The sequence below is a fragment of the Antedon mediterranea genome, chromosome 3 (genome assembly GCF_964355755.1).
Source record: "Antedon mediterranea chromosome 3, ecAntMedi1.1, whole genome shotgun sequence".
Lineage (NCBI taxonomy): Eukaryota > Metazoa > Echinodermata > Crinoidea > Comatulida > Antedonidae > Antedon > Antedon mediterranea.
In genome coordinates this window covers 26151654-26177572 of record NC_092672.1, presented here as the reverse complement: position 1 = coordinate 26177572, position 25919 = coordinate 26151654, and the positions used below count along the sequence as shown (strand labels likewise).

Below are 25919 nucleotides of genomic sequence, written 5' to 3'. Positions count from 1 at the left end.
AGTTTAAATTAGGTCAATATTCATTTTTTAAATAAATCTATAATAGCACAGTTCGCTATTATACAAATCTGCAAAATTATAAGCAATCTTATGCGACTAATTAAAAAACAGTTTACAGTAAATGCTTTTAAAAACTCTGACCTACGTAATATATAAAAGTATCTTAATAATAATAATAATAATGTTCAATTTACTATAGCGCAAAATGCAGGACGCCTCAAAGCGCTGAACAATCAACAGAAAAAAAGAAGAGCAAAAACTAAAGAAAATGCAAATTGAAAAGGTCTTCTGAAAGATGTATTGTCCCTGGACAAATAAAGAAATATTCTAAATTTAAATTGGCCATATCAAAGTAATATTAAAGTTATTCACTTTAAGTCGAAAATTCGAGCCAAACAACAAGTTTACGCAATTTAAAACAGGTAAATTAATTTGATTACATTTCGTCTGGAAAATCTTCGCTAGCGAAAGTAAAGATTTCAAACCACGAGTATGCATTATGCATTGATGCTAATTACAACTCGTCAAACAGATCGCGAGGAAGTTTTATGATTATGCATACAGAGTAGCCAAACAAGCGCGTTGCATTATGAGCTATATGTTTTGGTCGAAAACTTTGAATGGAAGTCAAAGTTATTTTTTGAACAAAAAAACGTCTGTATTTCAGTTAAATTATTTTTTTTCGACAAATTTGTGGTGAAAGTTAATAACTATTATGATACTTCAAAATGACCAACTTTTTTTCGAAATATTTATTTTTTTATTTTTTTGGGATTAGTCAAAAGGTCAATACATCTTTAAGTGATTTAGGCATATATATTTTAACACACGTGATACACATATTTAAACATTATTTTCTTTTAATATTTGTTAATAGAAATCCATTTTATATATCAATTTCTGTAACAAAATACTTTTTAAAAGTACTTTAGTTTTATTATTCTTCTTATAATTTACATTATTTTTTTTTAAATATCACTCCATTCACATTTTTTCATCATAGTCATGTCATCACCATAAAATCTTCATATTATTTTAGATGGAACTTTTTTGTCCCGATTGTTCTTTTAAATATGGCGCCCTCTGGAGTTATCGTAGTCGCTTATACACATAGCCAACGCTAAAAGGAAAAAAGAGGTTTCAGCTACAACTAGGCTGCGTTGATAGTGTCAGTAGGCCTACGTTACAAATATCTAACAACGGTTGTGGTACTCAAACGCATTTTTCATTTAAAAAGGAAATTTCCCGGATAAAAGCGCCAAATATTCCCGCCCCGTTTTCATAATTAAATAAAAAAAGTAGGAACGTGTCTCTTCTCGAAAAATACTTTGATTTTGTTACAATACTTTTTGCTGGATGTTTCTAAGGAAGAAAATTATATATTACTTTTGATTGGACTTAACTTTAAATGTCTCAACAAGCTTTTCTCTTTTTTCTCCTCAAACTTTATTATCAGATATTTATATCTCAGTCTAATTATCAATTATCTCAATATATTTTGCCATTTCTGAAAATATAAACAGTATATCGTCTATAGATTCTAATAATAGCGCCTACACACTTTCACATTATTTTAATCGAGAGGGCGCTGACTCACGGCGACCTATTAGTAACATCATTCTCCAATGAAACTAATACACTTTTTTTTCTCGTACTATGAGCATGTATTTCTCGTACTAAAACATTTAATCAAACAACTTAAATAAAATTCCACACAAAAAGGATAAATATAGTATAGTAATAGCACACAACTGCATTTACTCTAGTTAAGATAAATGACCAAAATATGATATTATATACATTCATTAAATGCGTAAACATTATGTATTAAATCATACAGAATACACGGCAATAGCTTGTACGCTTGCAGTGATAATCAACATACAGTAGTTTGCCATGGATTTCTATTGAATAGTTACATATCATGTCTTATATCAATTAAAGAAAGTTCCATGCTTTAAGTAAGATTTATATTACTGTATAGTACAAGACAAGCACCGTATGCTAAAAGAACTTAATTTGATCAAGCATATTTGAATATAATTTAAATAATCTATCCCAGCGGTGATGGTACAGCCAGTAATGCATTTATCTGACCACATAACATGTAGTGAGGTACAGTAGGTTGGTCAGCAAATAGTCGGAAAAAACTTTGTCTTAGGATCATTGTATATAAATTCATGCATGAGAAAATTAAATTATAGGTGAAAAATAAAATATTTCTCACAAATATCATATATTTGTAAATTTAATATAATACAATACATACATGCTTCTCGTGATATTTAAAACTAAACTACTATTACAACTACAGTATTATATGTACAACATGTGTTTCTATTTAAAAAAGCAAACATTAACGTCACTGTATTTAACCAAATTTAACCATTGTGCCACAACACATACACAATCAGTATGGTGTGCAGATAGCAGAGTATAGCTATGAGAATAAGACTGAATCACTTCACTGCTTTCAAAATATTTATTTTTTGTTGTTCAAATTCTAAGCAGAAATCATCTGTAGTCCAATGTTATAACCTTTTGTTTCTGAACCATATCTATAAACAAACACTATTCCGACTTCTTCCATCAAAGTTGTTACATAAGCTAGGTCAGATTCTTCTGCATTAACTAGACCTAGTGGGCAAAACTGAGACCAGTTTTCACAACCATCTTTACTTAAGTAAAGAGAAAGACACTTTTCAGTTGTTTTATTCCCAAGACTTGTCATTGCTATTTGGTAGAAACCATCGGTCTTTTTCGGTATGCGTACAATGCCACCCTAGAAAAATAAAGATATTATTGTTTACATTTAAATTACAAAAAAAGTAGATAGGCCTAGATTGTGTTGCTAAAGAAATAACAGTGTAACAAGAAACACATACTGTAATATTGTTGGGTATGCATAGCAGGCATTCTGGATTTGCTTCTGACGGATCCTCACTCCTCGCATCAAATTGTCCAGATCCTTCATTGCTGATACACTGCGTACAGTCATTCAATGAGCAGATGAAGTAGATGACTTCTTTGTTTTTTATTTCATATTTAACAACCTAATAAAATAATGTGTAATGTGTTTTGACCAAATCTATGATAACATGGAACACACGCTTTCTTATGATATGATTCTTACCTGTGTGTGATTTCCTAAGGTACTATCCAGTGATTTAAAACCAGTTACAATATTCCAGGTACGACCATCATCAGTACTTTTCATTACAAACACCTTTTCTGCAACAATAATTTCAATACAGTTTTATCATACCCATTCTTTAACATTACTGACACTTTACTTTGGAAAGTTGTCTTACTTTCATTATTCTCTAGTTTCCAGCATGCAACAACCAATTCGTTCGAATTTACGCACACACATTTTGTAAGCGCTAAAAACAAAATAAAATAGTATAGTTAGGTACAATATTTGCTAAAAATGTTACACCATACGGCTTTGCATGCATTTCTAGTTTATAGTGCATATACATTAAGCTTTTACAGTAAAACAATATATTTTCACAATAAACCATATAAAGACATTATTAAAATATATTACACGTACCACTGTTGTTTGAAAGTTGTTCAGGTTGCATCATTAATTGTGACAAAGCATAATACTTGGTAATTACCTAACAGAACTAACAACTGTTATACAAACCAAATTATACTGACTATAAATGCCTGTCAAATCAACTTTTACATCATTTGGTCCTTTCCAACGTTTTCCACAGTCATTAGTTATCATCCTTTTTATCTTCCTCTCCTTGGTTTTATTATCTTGGCTAATACACATTAGCATTGCTTTTTCATCTTCCATATCTATCACAAGTGGTACTAGATTGTGAATGCTGTGCAGGAAATAGTCAATATAAGACAAAACAGTTTTAGTATATTTTAATCATTTTTAAATATAAAGAACCACCACACAAATTTCATTGAATTTAGATTAAATAGTTTATGTTTTGTTTGTTTGTTTGTTTTATCTTTATACTGGGTAACCTCTTCAGTCAAAAACTGATCTCCCAGAGGGCCCAGTTGGTGATCAGTGGATGTGATGTACTAATACACCGGGGTAACCCCCTACTCGTCTCGAAAGATGTACTAGGTTCTTTAAAGTGCACACGAGCAAGTTGTGTACACTGGACCTACGGTTTATAGTCCTTATCCGAGAAGACTCGTTCTACCACCAGAACCATGGAGTGAGTGAGCCTCGAACCGCTGCCGATGTTATGGCTACGCGATTACGGTTCCACTGTCTTAACCGCTAGGCCACTCACTCACCTGTTTGTAGGCTACTTCAATTTCAAAGTAGCTTTAAGCCTATATATTCATCAATTGTATTGCCAACTACATTTGTTTTTATCTTTCGTGGGTAACTACCACATTTATTCATATAGGCCTATATATATATATATATATATACTGTATTTATTTATACTACATTTCATCCTTTTTTTTAATTCACTTTTTGTATACATCTTCTACTTTTTTTTTCTTCGTAATATTCTGTTTTTTTATACCCTTTAATATTATTTTTAACACATATCATACTTAATACTAATAATACTATCATAATCATTGAACATTATTTATGTTAAATCATATTTATATATTCTATCTATCCCATTACAGTAATGCTAAAAAATTGTAAAACGTACTTATATTAACTGCTGCCGTCTATAACAGCATAAATATAGTGTACTGAATCTACCAATATTTTCCCCTTGTATTGTCTAGTTATCTTTCCTTTATTTTTAGTTTATAATTATAATTTCTTTATACCCAATTACTGAATTTATCATTATTCAAAATTTTCAATTAGCCCTGTTTGGTCAACAAATTTTAGACTTTATCAATTTACTATAATATATTTCTTTATATTATTACCTTGCATCATGTTCTTTCAAAATCACTTGTGGATGTTGCCATTGTATCCGACCCTCTTCAATGATTTCCCCCAGGCGCATTACTACTGAGTTGTTTTGTTCACAAAAGACAAGACAATTAGTCTTCATAAAAATAACAGCTGGTTGCCTAAAAAACAAGAAAACCTCCTTTACTAAAAAAAAAATAGTTTTGAGGTTAATTAAAAAAATGTTGTATACTGTATGAATCTCCCACAATTAAACCAAAACTATTGGGATTTTTAAAAGAAAGCAGATTGTAAAATGTCAAATGTCGAAATGGAAAAACATAGTGCGTATATTAAACAAATGTTAAAATGTGGGAAGCATGTAATAAAGTGTTTCTTGTTTCAAGGATTAATTAAAGAGGGATATTTAATGGTTATGGTTATTGTAGCTATCTGGTATATGTAGCCGTTGTAAATAAAATAAATGAATATTAAACAAATTTAAGAATAAATACAATAATTATTATTTATAGATTTTTTTTTCATGAGAAACTAGTGTAACAAAGCATTTGACCAAATATAACAATCAGATTTACTTAGCAACATGCATACAGGCTCTTTGCTCACATGAAACAGTTCTAAAAAGATTGAAAACAACTTAATCCGAATTTTGTAGATCAGTTTGTAGACAATTTATAGGCATAGGAAATTATTTTGTAACCAATCAAATTATTTAATGAATAAAACGACCAATAGGTTGCGAAACATCGCCGTAAACTTAAGCAGCTATAACTGTTGCTTTTGGATGGTTGTACAGTACGTCGAATAAGTATGCATGTATATGATGTTTCTTTTGTGTGATCCGTAGAATATTAATAGTACTTTGCACTGTAATCATTTTAAACAGCACATCAAATGGTTTATTTTAAATTCAACATATCCCTCACATATGTATTATAAACCTTCCTTTCTTCCAAAGTATAACCTCCAATTTAACATTTCCTTTTTTAATACTATGACTGAGATTTTTAGCAGTGGCGGATCCAGAGAGGGCGCACCCTCCGCACGAAAAAAGTGTAGGAGTAAAGTACTTTCACTTTTGATTAAAACACATTGTTTCAGCGCCGTGCTAATTGACTTTTTATTATATTATTTTTTTTTTATTTCGTTTTCTTTCAGTAGGGTAGCCCTCTCAGTAATAGAATAAAACTGCTCTTCCGAGCAGCCCTACGGCACATTTAAACATAATTTTAAAACAACTTAAACTAAACTTAAACTAAAACTAAACGAATTGTTCTCATTATTAATTATAACTTTTTATACCAATTTAAATTATTTTTCACTGCAACCATCCTAGACTACCGGCAACAAATCAATTAAATGAATCTTAACACGTGATTTAAAACGGTTATAATTGTTTTGTTTTCTTAATTCATAAGGTAGGCCATTCCAGAGTGAACTTCCATAATAAACAAAACTACGTTTGTATATTTCGAAGTTACATCTGGGCAAATACAACAGATTATTTTCAGAGTTTCTGGTTGGAATATTGTGTACACTAATATATTGCAAAACATCACATAAGTATGAAGAACACATTCGATTCACTTGGAATAACACCAGATCTTAATGACCAGTTAAACAAAAAGGCAAGACTTTGAGACATTTGTGATGATGCAATTTTAAGTAACCTAGCGGAAATCCCATCAATTCCATTAGCTTTTCCAATTTCTAACTTTTCCAACAAAGCTTCAATTTTATTTCCATTAATATCTTTAAAGGTGAAACGTTGTTGAAATTGTGATAACGACTCAAAGATAATATCGTTTTGGTTGTCATTAAAATTTGATGCAAGTTCATTAGAAATTGAACAAAAATATGTATGATTAGCAATATCAGTTGGATTGTTTATTTCATTACCGTTTACATTGAGAGTTGTTTTAGTGGTTTAGTGTCATTAACATTATCCTTTAATTTATTATTTATATAGTCACGTTTTAGTGATTTAGACAAATTATTTAATTTATTTCTTGCCTTTTTGTAAGAATTCCAATCATCTATATTCTTAGTTTTTTCGGATTTTTGTTTTAAATAATCACAATCATGAGAAAGGGAAACCAATTTGTCTGTAAGCCATGGAATATCAGTTCCCTTCCTCCTGATCGTCACCATAGGAGCATGAATATCACAAATATCAGTAAAAATTTGTTTCCAAATGTCCCAAGCCTCGTTAGCATCCTCGGACGCCTCACTAATACTCCACGGGGCAGACGCAAGATCAGAAATAAACAACTCTTCGTTAAATTTCCGGAAAGTTCTCATATGTAAAATACTAGATTAGAGATCACCACTGCCATTGCTGTCTTTCTAAGAGTTGCAAAATGAATTGCCTATTTTCACCTGAAAATAAACGCATTTTGTTCCCTGGATGTAACATGGTATTGACGCGTGTATCGTACCCATACAGCGAGCTGGGGCAGGAACGATTCGTACAAAGGACACCACCATACAACCGCGTAGGCCTACCTATTGTTTAGATCGCTGACACAGTCAGCATGCGTAAAGTGTAGATACGTCAAAAATGGAACACCGTAGATACCTACAGTATTATATTATTATAGTGTATCATGCATCATCATAGAGGATATGTTAATAATAATATAGTACACTAACTGTGGTCTGTGTACTGTAGTTTACATTATAGCAACCGATTTTTTTTTCTAGGCCACCCACGCAACTGTATTAATACCTATTTATATTTATTTAAATTTATATATTTAATTTCCTCAACAAATTGATGTAAATAAATATTGAGCTATAATAAGCATTCAATTTTGCGCTTTTTTCGGGGCTTCCCCTATATGTACGTTCGTATTGAACTTGAACGCAACGCAATCAAACTAAATACCGAGTGAATGAAATCGGCAACAAAATGGTATCGTCCTTTAATTAGTCACGTGTGTTTATTGGAGGGAAAAAGTATGATCGTTTTGCTCATTGGTCTTTTTCATGAATTTTATGTGCGAGAGTACCATTTCCGGCCATATGGGGCGTCATTTAACAAAGTTCGCTTTGCCACGGTCCTGTCAACGGCCCTTGTCAAGTACCTTTTTCCGCCATGTGCAAACGCTGACTAGCGCTAAGCGCCATGTTGTGACGTTTTTACTAAAAATACCTGTAGGCCTATGGGGAAAATGTCACCTTTTAATAGGCTAGTACCTGCAGTTTCATATTTAAAATATCAATTTTTAATACATTTTTAATAACATGAGAGTGCCATTTCCGACCATCTAGAGGTGTTATATTTTCAAAATCGGTTGAACTCACCCCCAGCCATGCTGGGGCTGAGTTGGTGTAGACTCTCTAGAGTTTACAAAATCCTGGATCCGCCCCTGTTTAGTTAACAATGTTAATAAGATGATACCAGTTAAAACAACTAATTAAAGAAATAATTTATTTACCTGTAAATGTTACCTGATTCAATATTATCAGTAAACACATCCCCTGTAGAAAAAAGAAAACACTATTCAATAGGTTCAATATTCTTATTTGTATCATAAATGATTTGTTTTGATAATATACTGTAAGGTCAAATGAAAAAATCTTTCAATATTAAAAAGACACCTTTATTTTCTTTAATTCTTCAGGTGTTTTTAGAAACATTTGGTTTCAAGAACATTATGAACATCCATATTTTAAAAAACAAAACAAATCCAAGTACATTAAAGCTATGTAAAAGACAACATTTAATGTATTTACACGTTAGCATTTGGAAAAAATTGGTATTTATATTTTTAATCAAAGTTTTTTTAAAAGGAATATAATGACAACTGTTTATGAATGTTTATGTCATAATTGTACAGTATAATGGTTTACAATACTACTAAAAAGCGAAGCTCTGTAAACTATGGGCCGTGGCTCAAATTCGAGCTGTCTAACTCTTTGTAACACTCTTACTATCTTGCAATCGCGGAATTACGTTTGTTATGCTGGTAGCCACACATTGGTGTACTGTACTGTTTTAATTAATTAGTTAATTAATTTATATAACCCAAGCAAGCTATGCATAACTTGCATTTGCATGGTTGGTACACATAACTAATGGTTACGCTTCAGTTATTCTATTGCATTATTATGTACCATCACTTCACCAACTTACAGGCTACAAAATAGGCCCGTGTGACGCAGCTTGAGAAATTGAAAAGTAAAAACAACGTTAAAGTTACGTTTTAGTGACGTCATAAGTACCTTTATTTTTAACGTAATACGCAGCTTACAAGAAACAGCGAGACGATGAATTACTAATATGGCAATTTAATATAAAATCTTAAGATTTCTGACACGACACAGTGACGATATCATGTTCGTATCCGGACAACTACCCCCTGGACAATTACCACCCGGACAATTACCACCCGGACAATATCCCCTAGGACAACTACCCCGGACATGTACCCCCTAGGACAACTACCCTCTACGACAACTACTCCCTTAGGACAACTACCACCCGGACAATAACCCCCTAGGATAACTACCCTCTGGGACAACTACCCTCTTAGGACAACTACCACCCGGACAACTACCCCCTAGGACAACTACCACCCGGACAACTATCCTCTACGACAACTATCCTCGAGGACAACTTCTATTTTATTTAGATTCCCTCGGATCTGGGACCTTCAGATATCCAGGACATATGCGTAGACATACTTGATGTTAAAACTTTTTCTGTTAAACTTAAACAGTGTTCTACGAATGAAAACTTTAGAGTTAGTGTTGCTTATCTGTTATTTTATATTATTTAGTTATGTATCTATCATGATCTTATATGAGTTTGAAATAACCAATGTTTGGTCTTAACCAGTCTATTTAATTATATTAAATTTGTAAATTTGGAATGGGACGTCCCATCGAAAGCGATGGACAACTACCCTCTACACTGGTGCAACTTGGTAAACTGTGTTCCTAGATTTATATATGGCATCTTCATGTCAAATGTAATTTATTATTATTAACAAAAAAAGCAAAATAAATGAAATTAAACGAAATGACTAAGGTGTAGGTGTCACCAGTCATCAAAAATCATAATATAAACATTGTTTTTATCAGCCCCTTACTATCGATACAACTGGCCTGATTTTGTTCATTCTTTTTCTTTTCCAAAACAAATGTTTTACCGTAAGAGCTTATGTCATGCTGCTGTCATTTTACGTTTACTGCAAGTCCAGTAATAATATGGAATATTGGTTTGACTGTTACCTACCCAGGGGTAGTAGTACTAGCGTTTAGTTTTCCTAGGGAGTAGTTTTCTTATGGGTAGTTGTTCTATGGGGTAGTTGTCCTAGGGGGTAGTGGTCCTAGCGGGTAGTTGTCCTAGGGGGTAGTTGTCCTAGAGGGTAGTTGTCCTAGAGGGTAGTTGTCCTAAGAGGGTAATTGTCCGGGTGGTAGTTGTCCTAGCAGGGTAATTGTCCAGGTAGTAATTGTCCGGGTGGTAGTTGTCCGGGTGTAGTTGTCCAGAGGGTAGTTGTCCTAGACCCACCATGTGCGTAATAAAGGAGAACATCTAGATTGTGCAATGTTTACCCTCCAAATAAAAACAATACAATTGCAATTTCTGGAGACGTAGAGCCGATATTCTTAAAATGTTCTTACCTCAGCCACAACCATGGTTGGGCTAAGGTATATTTACTTCATTATGTTGGTAAATGGTAAACGGGCCACGACTTGATCCCGTGTTTTTCGTCCGTAAAATAAAAAGCGAAATACTGTTACATCGTCAGAAAGCATTTGTGGATGTGTTAACTTGATTTAAATTATTATCATAATGAAAAAAAAATATAACAATATACTTACATGGTGCATATAGATTTGCTGTGATTTCATGAGGTATGTTCTTCTTACGCAGATTACATATGTACACTCCAGCATCAGTTAAAACTACCTTCTTAAATTCCAACCGTGTTTCATTAAGACCAATGGTTCCTTTGTTAGCTCCTTCTACCTGTTTTATCCTCGATTCACTAGAAGACAGTATCAATGTATTTCCATCAAAAGTCTTCTTATACCACCTAACAACAATATCTTTATCACTTTCATATTTGTAAGTTAAAACAGCATTTTCTCCAAGTGTTGCAAAACAATCATCCATGTCTTTAAAAAAAATGTAACAATAAATAATGGCAAAATTAAATAGAAGTATATTTTGATATTGGTGAGAATAGCAAGGAAAGTAATCACTGTTAGCTATGTAGAATTATTATGATATTATTATATGATTATTACCGTATTAAACCAAATAAAAATTACTCAACTTCATTTAAAAAAAAAGGCTTACACTTGATTAAATTAGGAAATACTATACAGTATATAAGATTTAACTAGACATACATTTTCACTAGATAGAAAATCTAAAAACCTATTTTCCCTCAATAAACTTTTAAACGAAAGAGTGGGACAATCCTAGATACCCGTAGCTTGTGTGAGGACCTTAACAAACAGACTAAAAAACAAGACATGAAATATGATTAATAAAGGTATTTGAAAGATGGATAGATAGCATACACAAACATAACCTACTCATCCTGATGGGAGATGTTAATGCAAAAGTGGGAGAGGAAAATAAACGATACGGAAGTTTAATGTGGAAACATGACATTGGAAAAAGAAACGAAAACCAAGAAAAATCGACTGTTGCGGACGAAACAAGTTGCTGTGACGTCTTTACTCTTTTGTTGTACGCAATTACTTATTTGCATATTTTCCACCTGTGGGTTGGTTTAAATAGACGAGGTATTTGTACAGTGGGGGAGTTCCGGGCAGGAGGTTGTACACAAAGAATGAATAAAGTGAACGGTACCGAGTAAGGTGTTGCGTATTTATTGCCTAAGCATAACAAGTCACTGGCATATGACCCCGAAAACCACAATGCCAACAAATAATTCGAGAGTTAAATGTCCGACTAGATATATCGGCATTTTTCATATCATAAACATTACTATTAGAAGGAGGAATCACCCCTGAACCCGACTAGACGATTCAATGCTGTCTAATTTATTAGAAACTTGTACGACCATCCCCGCGAGCGTATCTAGCGTTGTATTTTTTATTACTAACACTGGACTTGGGATGGTTATTTATAAAAGTACCAGAGGAAGGCTAAACGGATATGGCTAGCCGAGCTGCATCTAAAGCATTTCGAAAAGACTGAGGTTCTTTAGAAAAAACAAATGCACGAATGTTCGGCAATAACCATATCATAAAAATAGACAGGAGCTCAGAATCTGATTTCTTTATCTGTTTACCCCATAACATAATGTTCGACGCATATTTATTATCAATGGTTTCAGAATGTAATTGTTTCCTAGTTAACAACTGCGATTCAATACCCCATTTCCAGGATTGACCCTCAAAATTTGCTTTTAACAAGTCCCGTTTTTTAGTTATAGAATTCCTATGTTCCACCTCTATTGTATCTAGAAACATTTTCGCATGACCAGCTGTAAACGGTTTTCAACGCTTAAAGGGCTGTGTGTTCTGTATAATCCCGCAATGAAGCATGATCTGAAAATCTTTGAATAAATGAATCTAAATCATCATTGGCATCCCCTGTAAACCCAGACCCACCCATATCATATTTAAATGCCATGTTTCCAATTTCACATTCAAACTTCAAATATGATAATACCATTATTACATTCTTTGTTGAAAAGGTCTTTGTTGTAGAAGAAATCTTGAAATTCTGGACAAATTCTAATCTCTTCAAAAGTGTAGATGTTGGTTAAGAACTTTTCAAATGCACGAATTCGCTCAATGATGAAGTGGTGACGGAAATTGCCAGTGATGACTTTATTTGGGAAGACAACGTGTTTCATAATATGAGGGTACTTGCGTTTTAATACTTTATTCAGAAGGTAAAATTCAGTATATCTTCTGTCAATCAGGGCCTGAGATGTGTCTTTTCCAATTGAATGTTTAACAGCTACTGTATACAACACAAAACGATTGTGGCCATCTCGCATGGTCTTTGCTGATGCAACTTCAAAACTTGTTAGTCCTTGCTGAAATGTTGCAATTTTACCAAGACCAAATTCTTTTGGAGGATGCTTTCGTATTTCACCAAGGCAAACTTCTTTTTTATTAGACTGCTGAGTCGCACCTGAGTAGCACAGAAAATGTTTAAAAAAAGTATATTAGAATAGGATAATGCGTATGTTGGAGAAGGAGTGACACACAACCAAATAGATCATATACTACTTTAGTAAGCAACACAGATCATCCATATAGGACATCATTCGTGTTATGAGAGGTGCTAACATCGTAAGTGACCATCTAAATCGCACACAAGTTCAACTGAAACTAAAAAGTAAGCATCAGCACAGAAATAGCAGGATTACGTTTGACACAATTAAGCTTGAACATTCGGATAGGAGAAGACAATTTCAATAAAACTAAATAACAGATTTGAAGCGTTAGAAGGTGTTGATGAGGACGACGTGGTGGAAAGAAATGTAGTAAAATTATAACTGCATACAAGGAAATTGCAAAAGAGGTACTTGACTACAATAAGAAAGAACAAAGGCTATGGAAGAAAAAAATCGATTGTCTTGAACATTTATGGGATAAAGAATTTCTAAAAACATGGAATCAGGGGCTCATCATAAAATTACCAAAGAATGGTGACCATTGAAAATAGATGAGAATATGTTTGCTAAATTTGTGCTCATAAAAAGTGTTTCAATCAGTGAGTGGAAATAAACGAAAGAAACTTTAACATTACCCAATATGCAATGCGCTTAGTAGGCGGTCAGTTATGTGTCAGTTTTTTAGGCTACTATAAAATTTAGGTGAATTTATTAAAACAGTTAGTATAAATAGGTGTTTTTTGGCAGCAAAGAGGAAGTGGATAAACTATTTATTTCATTTCATTTCATTTCATTTTATTGCATATCAAAATCGCAGCCAATGGCTGAATTACATGATACTTACAAATATAAAAACATTTAAAACAGGCATAAAACAGTATATAAAGTTCACATAGAAATCAAAGAACAAATAAAAGTGGAATCAAACATATTGCACAAGAAAAATACATAAAAATACAAATTTAGCTAAAATTTATCTACAAATTTAAAAATTTAATTAAATAAGGGAAATTGATTATTTATTTACAAGATTATGAAATTTGATAAAATTAGAAAATGTGAAAATTATGGAGTTATTAAGGTATTTACAGTAGTAATATATTTATTTGTACATATTCACATATTATGTTTAATTTATTTATACGTCTTCAAAAATGTCTTTAGTTTTACTGAGTTAAAATCTATCTCTCATTAAGGAGGCGTGTAAGATAAAGCTTAGGGCTATTATAGTATCGGTTTGTTTTACATAGGGGCTCAACAAATTCTTTTCTTTTCCTAAGTTTAACAGAAAGCTCAGGAATCCTTGAATTTATTAGATGTAATACAATCTGTAGCAAATTTACGACATGTATTTTCGCGGCGTTCATCTAGTCGTTTAATATTCAAAATGTTAAGGGAAGTGTTGTAGTCTTGGTAATTTTTACCCAAAATTATCTTACATGCACGTTTTTGCATGGACTCTATGGCATTTGTCTGCGCAACAGTAAGACTAGAGTGCCATACTGGTATTGCATACTCGAAAATTGGTCTAACATATGTGGTGTACACTTGGGCAAGGTCTTAAAAAGGAATCCCAAACTGTTTTAAAAGGCTAAGCATGTGTAGACGTCTTCCTCCATTACTAAGGATATGGTCAACCTGGACATCAAATTTTAAATCATCCTGGATGAAAACACCGAGTATTTTTGCATAGTTAACTGTATCTAATTCACAGTCATTTATGTTGATAGGTGTCATATAGGGTGTTTATAGGGTATTTATCCTTACTTAAATGTTTGTCATTGTACAGAAGGAGTAAAATTATAGAGTAATACACTTAACAACGTTAAGATAATATTCTATTCATTCAATTTATCTAAAAATAATTAACCTCAATTAAGAATGCAGTAATATGGTTGTATTCAGTAAGTATGTAAGTGTATTCAACAATTATGGAGGTATAAAATAAGTACTTCCATAGTTCAATTAGACAAAAACTTGTCACAAGATGTAACTGGATAGGTTTTTCAATTTTTTGTTAATGTGTTGCTTATTTTATTTCTTAATTCTTTTATGCAGTCAATTTGCTCATGTAGGTTGCTATTTAACTTGCCATTATATACTTACAGGCCAGATCTAAATTGCAGTTTGCCAAGTAAACAATATCATTTTCATCTGTCACACATTTTAAGCGGTATTCGCCAGCATCTGAATGTTCAACTGTTGGAATTGTAAGATATCCTTCCAGTGTTACTGTATCATAATGTACACACAATCTGCCAGAACATTTTGAACTTCCAACTTTCTTCCATTTCCCGGATTCAAGTTTTTCAAAAATAAATTCATTGATATTTTGTGGAATTGATAACATACGAAAAGGAATAATGGCGTTTTCTGCTAAACACATTATACTTTTCTCTATTGTCAATACTGGATCTAAAAAAAACCACACAAATACAATGTTCATTAAATATGTGTTTATCTGTAAATATCAATGGAATCATTCTGAAAAGAATTAACGAAAAATATAAATATCTTATGTTTATTGTAAGTACTGATTTCACTTCTATTGAATCTTTTAATAAAACCAGGATTCGTTTCTACAATATTAAAACACGCACGAAATCTAAATTTCGCAAATAAGACTAGACCGAGACAATTTTAAATTGAACATTCGATATTAAGGCCAAATGACCTATGGGTAAACACACTGGCTGGCCTTTCGTTTAAGTTATTCTTGCCTTTTAAGAAATCCAAATTCATACGTGTTAAATTACACAAATGTTCACATATAGCGCATTTTAAAATACAAATGTAAAATAAGTAAGGCCAAAATTTACGATAGTCAATCATTTAGAGATCCTGTATTGTATTGGAATTAGTTTCCATACTAAACAGTTCGCAACCCTATTTAACACCACACAGTATATTATTCATATCATTATGTGATGTGTGGTGATGCAGGATGTGCATGGTGTTTGGTAGGACTGCAACCAAGTACTAGATTTGTTTAGCTAGGCATACAAATCAACAGATCAATTTCTGTATCATAATTTTTAGCCCACTAACGTATACCTTAAGAATTACAAAATATTACTAAAACTATTTTTAATTCAGTATCTAAAATAAATGTTTGAAATAAGAATAGTACAGCATAGGCAGACCCATGGTTTACGGGGAAGGGCAGCCTGAGTTTTCTCTAAATATTGAACAGTTTTCTCTAAATATTGAACAGTTTAATGCAAAAAAATAAAACATTAGCACATTGTTTTACAATACATAATATGTACTACACACAATATCACCACGCCTTATTTACAAAATCCGCTACTGTACAGTGTTCATAAATTATTTTAAAAAAAACTTACCTTTAGCTACTACTGTCAGCTTTGTAGAAGCTTTCAGACTTTTTTCTTCAGCAATTGGATGAATTTCACAATGATACTTCCCAGTATCACCAATTACAAAATTGCTTATTTTCTTTAACGAGAGAATGCTATTTTGGTAACATTTTACTTCAAAATTAGGATCTTTAGAACAATCCTCGATCTCTGTTGTGCCATCTTCTTTAATCTTCTTCCACTTGTAACCTGTTAACTGCATATCTTCTGGTCCATATCTGCACTTCATTTCAAAATTATCGATACCATGTCTTGCTAAGTACTCGGGGTTTACCATCTTTATCCCTTTGTTTAAAAATATTATGTAAATCCTGAATTTCATAACACAATAAATAAATAAACAAATAAGAAGAGAAACAATAACATAGATACCTTAGTGAACAATTAAGAATAATAAATTATAAAAACTCACAATAAACAGATAAACTGTTGCGGACTGGATGTTGCTGGCTACTGCCCTCTATGTTGCAGTTGTACGTCCCTGAATCAGATCCTACAGGATTTTGCACTCTTAGGCTTATTCTCCCTCTACCATTTGCAAACACTTCAAACGAATATACATATACAGACATGTCACAATCATCTTTTTTTATATGCTTTTAATTTAATTAATTATTTATTAATTAATTAAGCAACAAATTACATCATTTCATATAGGCCTATTTATATTTATTTGACTGATTCTAACATACTATATTATTAATAAGCTTTACAACTTGATCAATTATAACTTACAAGTAAAATTGAAATAATATTAATGTTACTTACTTGAATATGAATTTTCAGATCTAAAAAAAAAAAAAAAAATGTAATAATACAAATTTTTCAGGAAAATACGAGACACACCATCCACACATTAGAATGTCATACAGGTGTGTTTATTAAGACGTGTGCGCACATGCGGCTCATTCCATTTCTGGATGGTTATCGGATGAAAATGTACGGTTGCGAATGCATTATGGTTGGAGTACTTATATTACTACTTATTATGTATAAAACCATTTCGACAAATTTATGAACTGTTATTAACCATGCAAAAATATAAACAAATATCTAATGCAGATTTACATAATAAAATGAAATCATGAAATACCCTGAGAGATTTTCCTGACAGAGAAACACACTCCAAAGTAAAAGCAAACAATTTTGAACAATTAATAACAATTCAAGCAGGCACACTTATGAACTATGGACTACACAAATACAAGAGAACTGCATTTGAAGGATTTAAATGAAAAGAAAAATATACAAGGGTAGTATATATTTATTAAACTATTAAAACAAGGTTAATAATTGTATACATTCTTCTAGCAAAAAGTCTAGCTACTTGATTTAATAAAATTATAATAATGTGGATTATAGCGCATGATGAGATGCAATGTGATTTAAGAGATTAAAAAAATAAAGAAAACTAAGAGTTAAAAAAGCGAGTTTTTAAAGCTACCTTTAAATTTAATGAGCCTGATGGATAGAGATCGATAAACCGTTCCAAAGGAAGACAGCAAAAGAAAAGCAACGGAAAAAATACTTTGTTGATGTTGATCTTATAAAATATGGAAATAAATTTCAATATATTAAGTGTTTATATCATATATTGTATGTATGTTATGATGTTTCCAAAATAAAATCAAATATATCATTAAACTAAAAACAAGGTAACTGGATTAAAGTGATTTAACACAGAATTGAATATAAATGTTATGATATGGATTACAACTAACTACCACATAAATAATATATTAACCTTAATTCTAATAACATTATGATAATAACTAAAAAGAATGTAAATAAATTGAACCCTTTTGAAACAGCATTATCCCATAGGTGATACAGAAGGAATTAGTGAATAGTGAACAGTATAGCAGCATGAAATAAATGTGTGTTGCTTAAAACCGTAAAAAAAACCTGTGAGTAAGCTACCAAAATATTTACTGGCAGTTAAAAAAATCAGTTAATGTATAATCAACAAAACATTACCTGTTTGAGTCTTTTGCTAGAACAAACAAAAAGAAACAAAACATGATACACATAAACAGTACATTCTTAAAACATTGATAAGGAAAATACAAATAATTTTTTGAAATAATTGCTAACAAATTTAAAATCAATGATGTGTGTCAAGCGTTGATGCCAATTTACACAGACGAGTTGCAAGTTGTTTGTATTGAATAATAAGAAGTTCCAGAACTAGGCTATGCCTACTACGGCACTCGTATTTATTGACGGACTCACTCAAAACAGTTGTTAATAGCTGACGCCACATCATGTCGTTGATTGACCAGAATCCATAATTACCGTGCGGTATTTTCACAGAATTTGTTTCTATCCTGCACGTATTTCCGCTTACCTCCCGTCCGCTTCGCGTTCTGTGTAAATGGTCATAAAGGCCGGTGCACACCGAACGCGAAGCCGCAAAGCGTCATGCGTCACGCGTCATTCGACGGATCGCTTTGAAAGTTGAATTGTCATGCGTCTATTAGTTTTTCTTGTTGGTTCCCACTAAACGCGTCACGATGTGCTGATTCGTCGCGATTGCTAGGCCTAGATAGTGGGTTGGCCAATAATACAATGCTACATTTAAAATAATCAGAGAGGATGACTCTGAAGTATTTCCTATGTAAGTTTAACCAGAGAAGAGTTAAATTAAAATGTAATTTAACTCTTCCCTGGTTACACCAATCACAGTGTTTGGTTTTGGTGGGAAAATTTTATCCTTTTCCAAAGCCTGAAATGTGCATGATTGTATGTATATATCACAAGGACAGAAGAAGATGTATCCAATATCAATACAGTTACAAGAATTAAAGCATTTATTGCATGTTGATTACACGTACATGTGATCTGCTGACTATTTATTAGTGGTGTTACAAATATCTTTCAACAGAGGTTATTATAACCATATAAAACATTTCATATAAACACGAACTGGGAATCTTCATGGGTTTGTCACTTTCAAAATATAAACTATAGGCCTATATATTAATGTAAAGTTTTCACATTTATTTTCTAATTATTATTAAATATTATATTATTCATGAAAAAACATACAGTTTTATTCTCATTTGATTAAATGTAATAAATATCCCAAACTCATATCTACACTGTATCTTATGACTTTTTTTTCACATAAATACACTTATTGAAATAGTGAATCATTGTTTTTAAAGGTATCATTTATCAACCAGATTTTCTTTTTTACTACTCCTGAATACTTTTGCAAAATAATATCAAAATAATAAATTTAAAATGTATCATCCCAAAAAAAAAACGAAAATTGAAGAAATATTATTATTGTTAAAAGTGAATAACTAACCCTAAAGTGTTATACTGTATTACACACAACGAAAATGTTTTAAATTATATTTTCAGGAAGACAATATATCTTGTCCAAAATATGACACTAAACTTAAAGATGTATTGTCTCATAGAATCATGAAAAATGAAGATGACTAAAATCAAATTTTAATAGGCCATTTTGTAGTTTTAACAAAGTTAATCACTTACATAGAAAAAAAAACAAAAAAACTTATGTTTTCACTTATAAAATGAAAAAAATTCCATTAGCTGGCAGCCAATTTGACTATTTTTTTTAGTATTGGAGTATAACAAAACATATACATATATTTCCATGTGTTCTCTATTGCTAAAAAAAGACATTCAGTTCAGCTTTCCTTCTATAACCACTTAATAAATACTAGTTACAGTCTAACTCCTCCTTAATCTCTTCCATTTTCTATTTAAAAAAAAAATGAAACAAGTATTAAAAAATTGCTATAGTAAGGCATATTGCTTAAATAATTTTTTTCTGGCCAATGTATGTCACCAACTGACATACCCATTTGAAAAAAGTCTATACAAACCTGTATCAGCCTCATAATTGCCAGTCCACGTTTTTGAGGAGCAATTGCTCTTAATTCCATGGCAATAATATACTGGTCACTTAAACTACTAGCTTGGTCATTGGTGGAGTTTGTAACGCTGGTAATAGCCTGAAGGATCCCATTTATCAATGTTCATCTAATTGACCTAAAAAAAAACAAAACAAAAACAACAGTATTTATGTATTAATATTAGTTATTACTACTACTAGGCCTATCCTAGCCTTACAACACTAAATAAACTAACTATTAGGCCTATAAATATTAATGAATAATAATAAGTAGGCTAGGCCTAGCCTAGCCTAGTAGCTAGGCCTAGTAGTAGGCCTACTGTACTCATATTTAGTAGTAGGCTTAACCTAGGCCTAGGCTAGGCCTGGCCTAGCACATAGTAGACTAGTAGGGATTAGTAAGTATTATGTAGGCCTATAAGTACTACTTGGCATGGCCTAGCCTACTAGGGTATATGTAGCCTAGGCCCTAGCCTAGGTAGGCCTAGCTAGGCGCTAGTATGGCCTGTAACCTAGGCCTATAGGTAGGCTAGAAATAGAAGGCTTGCCAACTCACTTTACAAATTGATCTCTGACGCGTTTTAGGCCTAGTTTTTCTGGCATTCTTCTACACAGATGTTATGTTTGTCTGAAATTTTGTCTTCATGCATTAATCCTTGTTTCTGTCTGTGTATGACTTACTTCCCTTATCGTAAAGACAAGAAGGGTAATTACAAAGTATTTCCATAAAGACCTCGCTCGTCACGTCAGCCACAATTTTTTTGCCGTCGGTGTCGTCGATGAGTGATATTCCTGACTTCTGATTGGTTGACGAACGCGAACCGCGCTCGCGACGCCTCAAAAAGTTGACCACGGTTCAACTTTTGAAAATTCGCATGCGAAGCCTTCGCTGCTGTCGTTTTCAACGCGTTGAAGTTGAAATTTGACTATCGTACACTGTTCGCGTGTATGTTCACACTGGAAGCGTCCGTTGCCTGCCGCGTGCGTCACTTTTTAACGCGAAATTCGCGGCTTCGCGTTTGGTGTGCACCGGCCTAAGGAAATTACATAGATTCTACTTTTGCGTTTTCCGCTTACCGTTACCGCTCGTCTGTGTAATTTGGCCTTTATTGTTTTCACTGCACTAAATTAAAAAATTCCATTAAAAAAATAGGACTTAATTACAAAATTGGTTTCTAACTCAAAAACACGACACATCCACTCTCCTCCCAAGCCATTAAAATATTATTTATATGATATATAGTAGAAATAGAGTACCTTCGTGTATATGTATATGAGCTGTTAGACTATTTAGGAGTACATTTTATTGTTTTAATTTTATAGGTCATTTATGAATGTTGATAAAAAAGGGTCTTTTCTGTACTCCTAAATAACCGTTTAAACCAGTGGTTGGTCATTGAAAAACACATTAACATTACCCAAAATGCAATGTGATCAGGCGGTCAAACGTACAAGATACTACAGCTGTAAATCAAATAACCGTGTGTGTTGCAGCTAAAAGTTGCACAATGATAGCCGGTTAAATGGTGGATGTTTTAAACAATTATTTTTACGCTGCCATAACCGGTAAATAATTGAAAATTGTTCCTGTTTCTGCTGCCACGAGATAAGGGGTAATTAGTCACACAGTTATTAATCGGTTATTTTTTTCGCATCAGAAACAGGATTATAATATTTTTATTATAATATTTAGTGTAATATTTATATATTGTATACAAATTAAAAGATAATTACTCAAAAATAAATAATGCTGTAATAAGTAACAATGTCTGAAAAAAAAACCATCTGAATCAATCGAAATGTCGGTATAGTAAAAAAAAAATTGTAATTGTGGATTGTATAATACTACTATATTATATACCTTTCCTGACAAGCTTTCCATGGGACATTTCCATATATGGTGTTTGTTCCTCATTATCTATTACTCTTCCTGAGGTACTGACTTGTAAATCAAGATCAGCGTATTGAATCTCTTTCTATAATTTATCATAAAGTTAACATATACACAAAAATATACACAAAAGTTGCACCAGAAATTATATAAACAAGGAAAGCAGTTAAGGATGTACTGTATTAACTTCATCAGCTTTCGGTTTCTAAAGGAATTAATTATCTATTCTTCACCAAAATCGTTTCTTTACCATTCTTGCATTTTGTAATACAAGGTTAATAATTAGTAAGACACAATAGAGATCAAATAAACAAAATCGTTTTTAAAGGTGCTGATATTATGTATGCTTTGTTAATAGCACGTAGGCTGTGTTTAAGTCTTCATACCTAGTAGGAGGAGTGCATTTGTAAATTGTTAACATAATAACAGAGCACCTTTTTTTAAAACTAGAAATACCTTGGACTTTTCTTCTTCAAGTTCAATGTGTGTTGTTCCTATAGCGGCATAAAAAATCCAATAAATTAAAACCCAAGGCAGGACTAAATATATTCAGTGCATGGTCAGCATTTATGTTAGAAATTGAATTTGCAATTGCAATTTGTAAGTTTGCTTTAAAATGCATTTAAAATAGTTTTAATATATAATAATAAGTATTAAAAAAATAATATAATAAGTATTAATTCTGACAATTATTGTACTCTTAACTTTAAAAATAACAAATATGGTTTAACTATGCGTTCTAAAAACTGAAAACAATATTATTTGAAAATTAAATTTGAAAGTACACACTTAAAACTAAAGGTGCAATAAAAGGTGCAAACCTATAAAAGGGTGCTAATTTGCGCCTTTTTCTCATAAAATGGTGCAGAGTTCATAAAAGGTTTATTTTTGCACCTTTTATATCGAAAAATGCAGACAAGTATACAAAGGTGCAGAACTGCACCGCAAAGGCCCAAGTAGGCCATGGTGACTGTGTGACAAATAAGACCTATTAGATTAATGAACGCTTCTTGATATGTTTAACTTAGGGCTTCTAAAAGCTTAAAAGGTGATGATAAGGACAATTTTTTTAGAATGACATTATTGTGGTAAGTTAAAACAAAAATAAGAAAGATTAATAATAATATAGATAGGTTTGTGGGGACAGCTATCGGAATTCGAACAAATCTTTTTTTTTACGGAACATTAAAAAGTCGCTGGCTTGTAACTGAAAATTAAAGTTTAATACCTTTAACATGATAAATTCAACTGGGCACCCTATAAGGTTTAACATCAGTTAAAAGGTGCATAATAGCACCTTTTTGTACAATTTTTGTACAATTTTCGTACCGTATGCGCACGCAAGATGTCTGTAAACAATTGTTAAAATATTGAATTTCAGAGGTCATTTACTCTGGTTTGCTTAAGTCTAGAATAAGTAAACTTTTCTTTCATATTTAACAATATTATTAGAATATCTAATATCATAATGTAGGCATCTGTTCTAAATTTATTTGAAACAGGAATTGAACAATAATTTTAAGCGCGTGCGGTTGTTAAACATGCAGTTTGAATTGAGGAGTTTGCGCCCAAAAAATCAGGCTATAAAATTAAACTAGGCCTAGCTCCCACACCTCTCCAGTGTAGGATAGCTGTTAAAAGTAAGTAACGAAGCTTTATAGGCATGTAGTTTGGTTGTTTTTATTAGATTAATTATTGTATAGGCCTATAAGCCTAGGCTAGGCCTAAAACTTAAAAATGATAGCTAAATAAATAAATATGGCTAGCTAGAGGCCTCCTACCTAGCCTATCTACCTAGTAGGCGGCCTCTATTAGGCCTAGCCTAGGCTAGGTTAAGCCTAAAGTAGGCAGTCTAGAGGCCTACTTAGCCTACAGTAGCCTTTCGGGCGGGGGCTAGTCCTAGACCAGGCCTAGCCTACTTACCTGGGTCTAGCTAGTAGGTTAGGCATAATATAGGCTAGCTAGGCTAGGTTACTAAAGGTAGGCCTAGACCTTAAACTTAATTAAAAGCAGTCCTAGGCCTAGCTAGCCGGCTAGGCCTATAATCAATAATAGGCCTAGCTAGGCAGGCCAGGGGCCTAGTTATTAATATTAGTTATTACAGCAGCCCACGAATTTCACGTCGGCAATCGGCAATTGCCGACCTTATTGCCGACCTTAAATTGTCAGAGGACAGCAAGAGATTGCCGACCTAGAAACTAGGCTAGATCCCTCCTTTCAAGCCTCCTAGCAACAACATGGTACTTTAAGGGATCGTATCATTGAAATTTTAACAGGCATATTCACCACCATGTTGTGTTTAGTTAACAAACCATGGAATTAAGATGATCCCTGAATTCACTCAACCATTACATCATTTTGTGTGTGAGCTGCATGCTTTCCTATCAACCAAGCTGGCTGGGCACAGCGCTGCGCGCCACAGACCTGTGTAGGGGAATACCCTGTTATGCCAAGCAAGCAACTATGCTCTGTGTACGGCTAGCTCCAGAACCATGATATTCAGCAATTAATTATCAAATAGAATTTATCTTGTAGATTTTAGTGTTAGGTTTTTATATTTTTTTAAAGTTAATTTTGCTAGTTCTTTTTGCATAACATAGCTAGGGAGGCTAGGCTCCGGCCTAGCTAGGCCTTTTAGGTTAGCAAGAGGTTTAGGCCTTGGGGTGAATTTTCTATTTTTAGAACTGCCGAGACTGCCGACCTTGGCGAATTTAAGGTCGGCAATTTTTTGCCGACCTTCTTTTTTCTGAATTTCGTGGGCTGTTACAGTAGCTGGGTATTATTAGGCCTATATTAAATTCTTATACACATTATCATTATTTTTAATTATAGTTACAGCCTACAATCTACATGATGTCATGGAGGGATAAAATAAGTTTAAAACATGAAAGAGCACCTCTGCTCTAATCAGCAGCAATAAAAATGTTCAGAAAAGGAGAAAGAAATGTGACCACATGTACTGTAATACTCTAGTATAGCGCCTACTATACTACGAGCTGAGGAAAGGGAGAGGAACATACTTTAAAGTATGTGAAGCATGTGGTCAAGGTAATTTGACTTTAAAAATCAGAACAATGTCAATAATGTATTGTATGATGTTGTCATATTAATGATAATATTAATATAATAGTTTCCCTTCCTATTTCATGCTTTTTAGGAAAGTACATAATCAGGTGAAAATGTTCGGAAAAGGTGAACCAGACATCAAGAACACTGTTTCAGATATATGGGGATAAGAAGAGAATACTGCCAAAGATGTCATCATTAGATAATTTTAACAATAGGCCTATTTTTGGTTTGAGAAGAGATGGCCACACTCTATTTAAGGTGCAGAGACTGGTAATTGCCATCCATTAATTCAGCAGTTGAATTGAATAATGTAATGTTTTAAAGTTGAATAAAATTATACAAAGCTTAATCAATATTTTTTGTATTTTAGTGATTTTTATTTGTGCACCTTTTTAACAGAAATTTGAATCTTAGGGGAGCATTATTGAACCTTTTATTAGGGTGTAAAGTTGCACCTTTATTTAGAGGTTGAATTTTGCTCCTTTGGGGAGCTGCTATTGTTGCATTTAGTTTGCACCTTTTAGGGTAGAAAATTACACCTTATATGGTGCAAATGTGAACTCCAAAGGAGCATTATAGCACCCTTTATCAGGGTTCAAAATTGCACCTTCCGTCAAAGGTGCAGTTGTGCACCTTAAAGGGAGCTGCTATTGTTGCATCGGTTTGCACCTTTTTAGGTAGAGATTTGCACCTTTTTTTTTTA

At 32.6% G+C, this 25919-nt stretch overlaps 1 protein-coding gene and 2 long non-coding RNA genes across 5 annotated transcripts; 1 reads left to right on the top strand and 2 right to left on the bottom strand.

Annotated features, from left to right (window-relative positions):
- Positions 1-1676: 1676 nt before the first annotated feature.
- Positions 1677-24901, bottom strand: LOC140043764 (uncharacterized). Of its 3 annotated transcripts, XM_072088238.1 has the most exons (14): positions 24304-24901; positions 18345-18360; positions 17136-17155; positions 16780-16911; positions 16335-16652; positions 15094-15402; positions 10700-10996; positions 8308-8350; positions 4882-5028; positions 3667-3842; positions 3312-3383; positions 3134-3231; positions 2886-3053; positions 1677-2782 (listed from the first exon to the last, which is right to left on the bottom strand). In XM_072088238.1, coding segments are annotated over exons 3-14 (2040 nt in total). In that variant the 5' UTR covers positions 17137-17155; positions 18345-18360; positions 24304-24901; the 3' UTR covers positions 1677-2503. The 3 variants fall into 3 exon arrangements, with proteins under 3 accessions (XP_071944339.1, XP_071944341.1, XP_071944340.1); XM_072088240.1 differs by lacking the exons at positions 18345-18360; positions 24304-24901 and adding an exon at positions 17812-17845; XM_072088239.1 differs by lacking the exons at positions 18345-18360; positions 24304-24901 and having other exon boundaries at positions 17136-17374.
- Positions 19843-20987, bottom strand: LOC140043763 (uncharacterized). Its single transcript, XR_011844396.1, has 3 exons — positions 20813-20987; positions 20228-20393; positions 19843-20100 (listed from the first exon to the last, which is right to left on the bottom strand). It is a non-coding gene; the product is annotated as an uncharacterized lncRNA (long non-coding RNA).
- Positions 23562-25589, top strand: LOC140043765 (uncharacterized). Its single transcript, XR_011844397.1, has 3 exons — positions 23562-23787; positions 24980-25195; positions 25305-25589. It is a non-coding gene; the product is annotated as an uncharacterized lncRNA (long non-coding RNA).
- Positions 25590-25919: the final 330 nt, after the last annotated feature.

Excerpts from the sequence above, each read along its gene's own strand:
- LOC140043764 (XM_072088238.1), bottom strand. Across the intron at positions 16,653-16,779 it reads CAACAGTTTATCTGTTTATT|GGATAAAGATGGTAAACCCC; the intron begins GTGAGTTTTTAT and ends TTTTAAACAAAG. Across the intron at positions 2,783-2,885 it reads GCATACCCAACAATATTACA|GGTGGCATTGTACGCATACC; the intron begins GTATGTGTTTCT and ends TTATTTTTCTAG.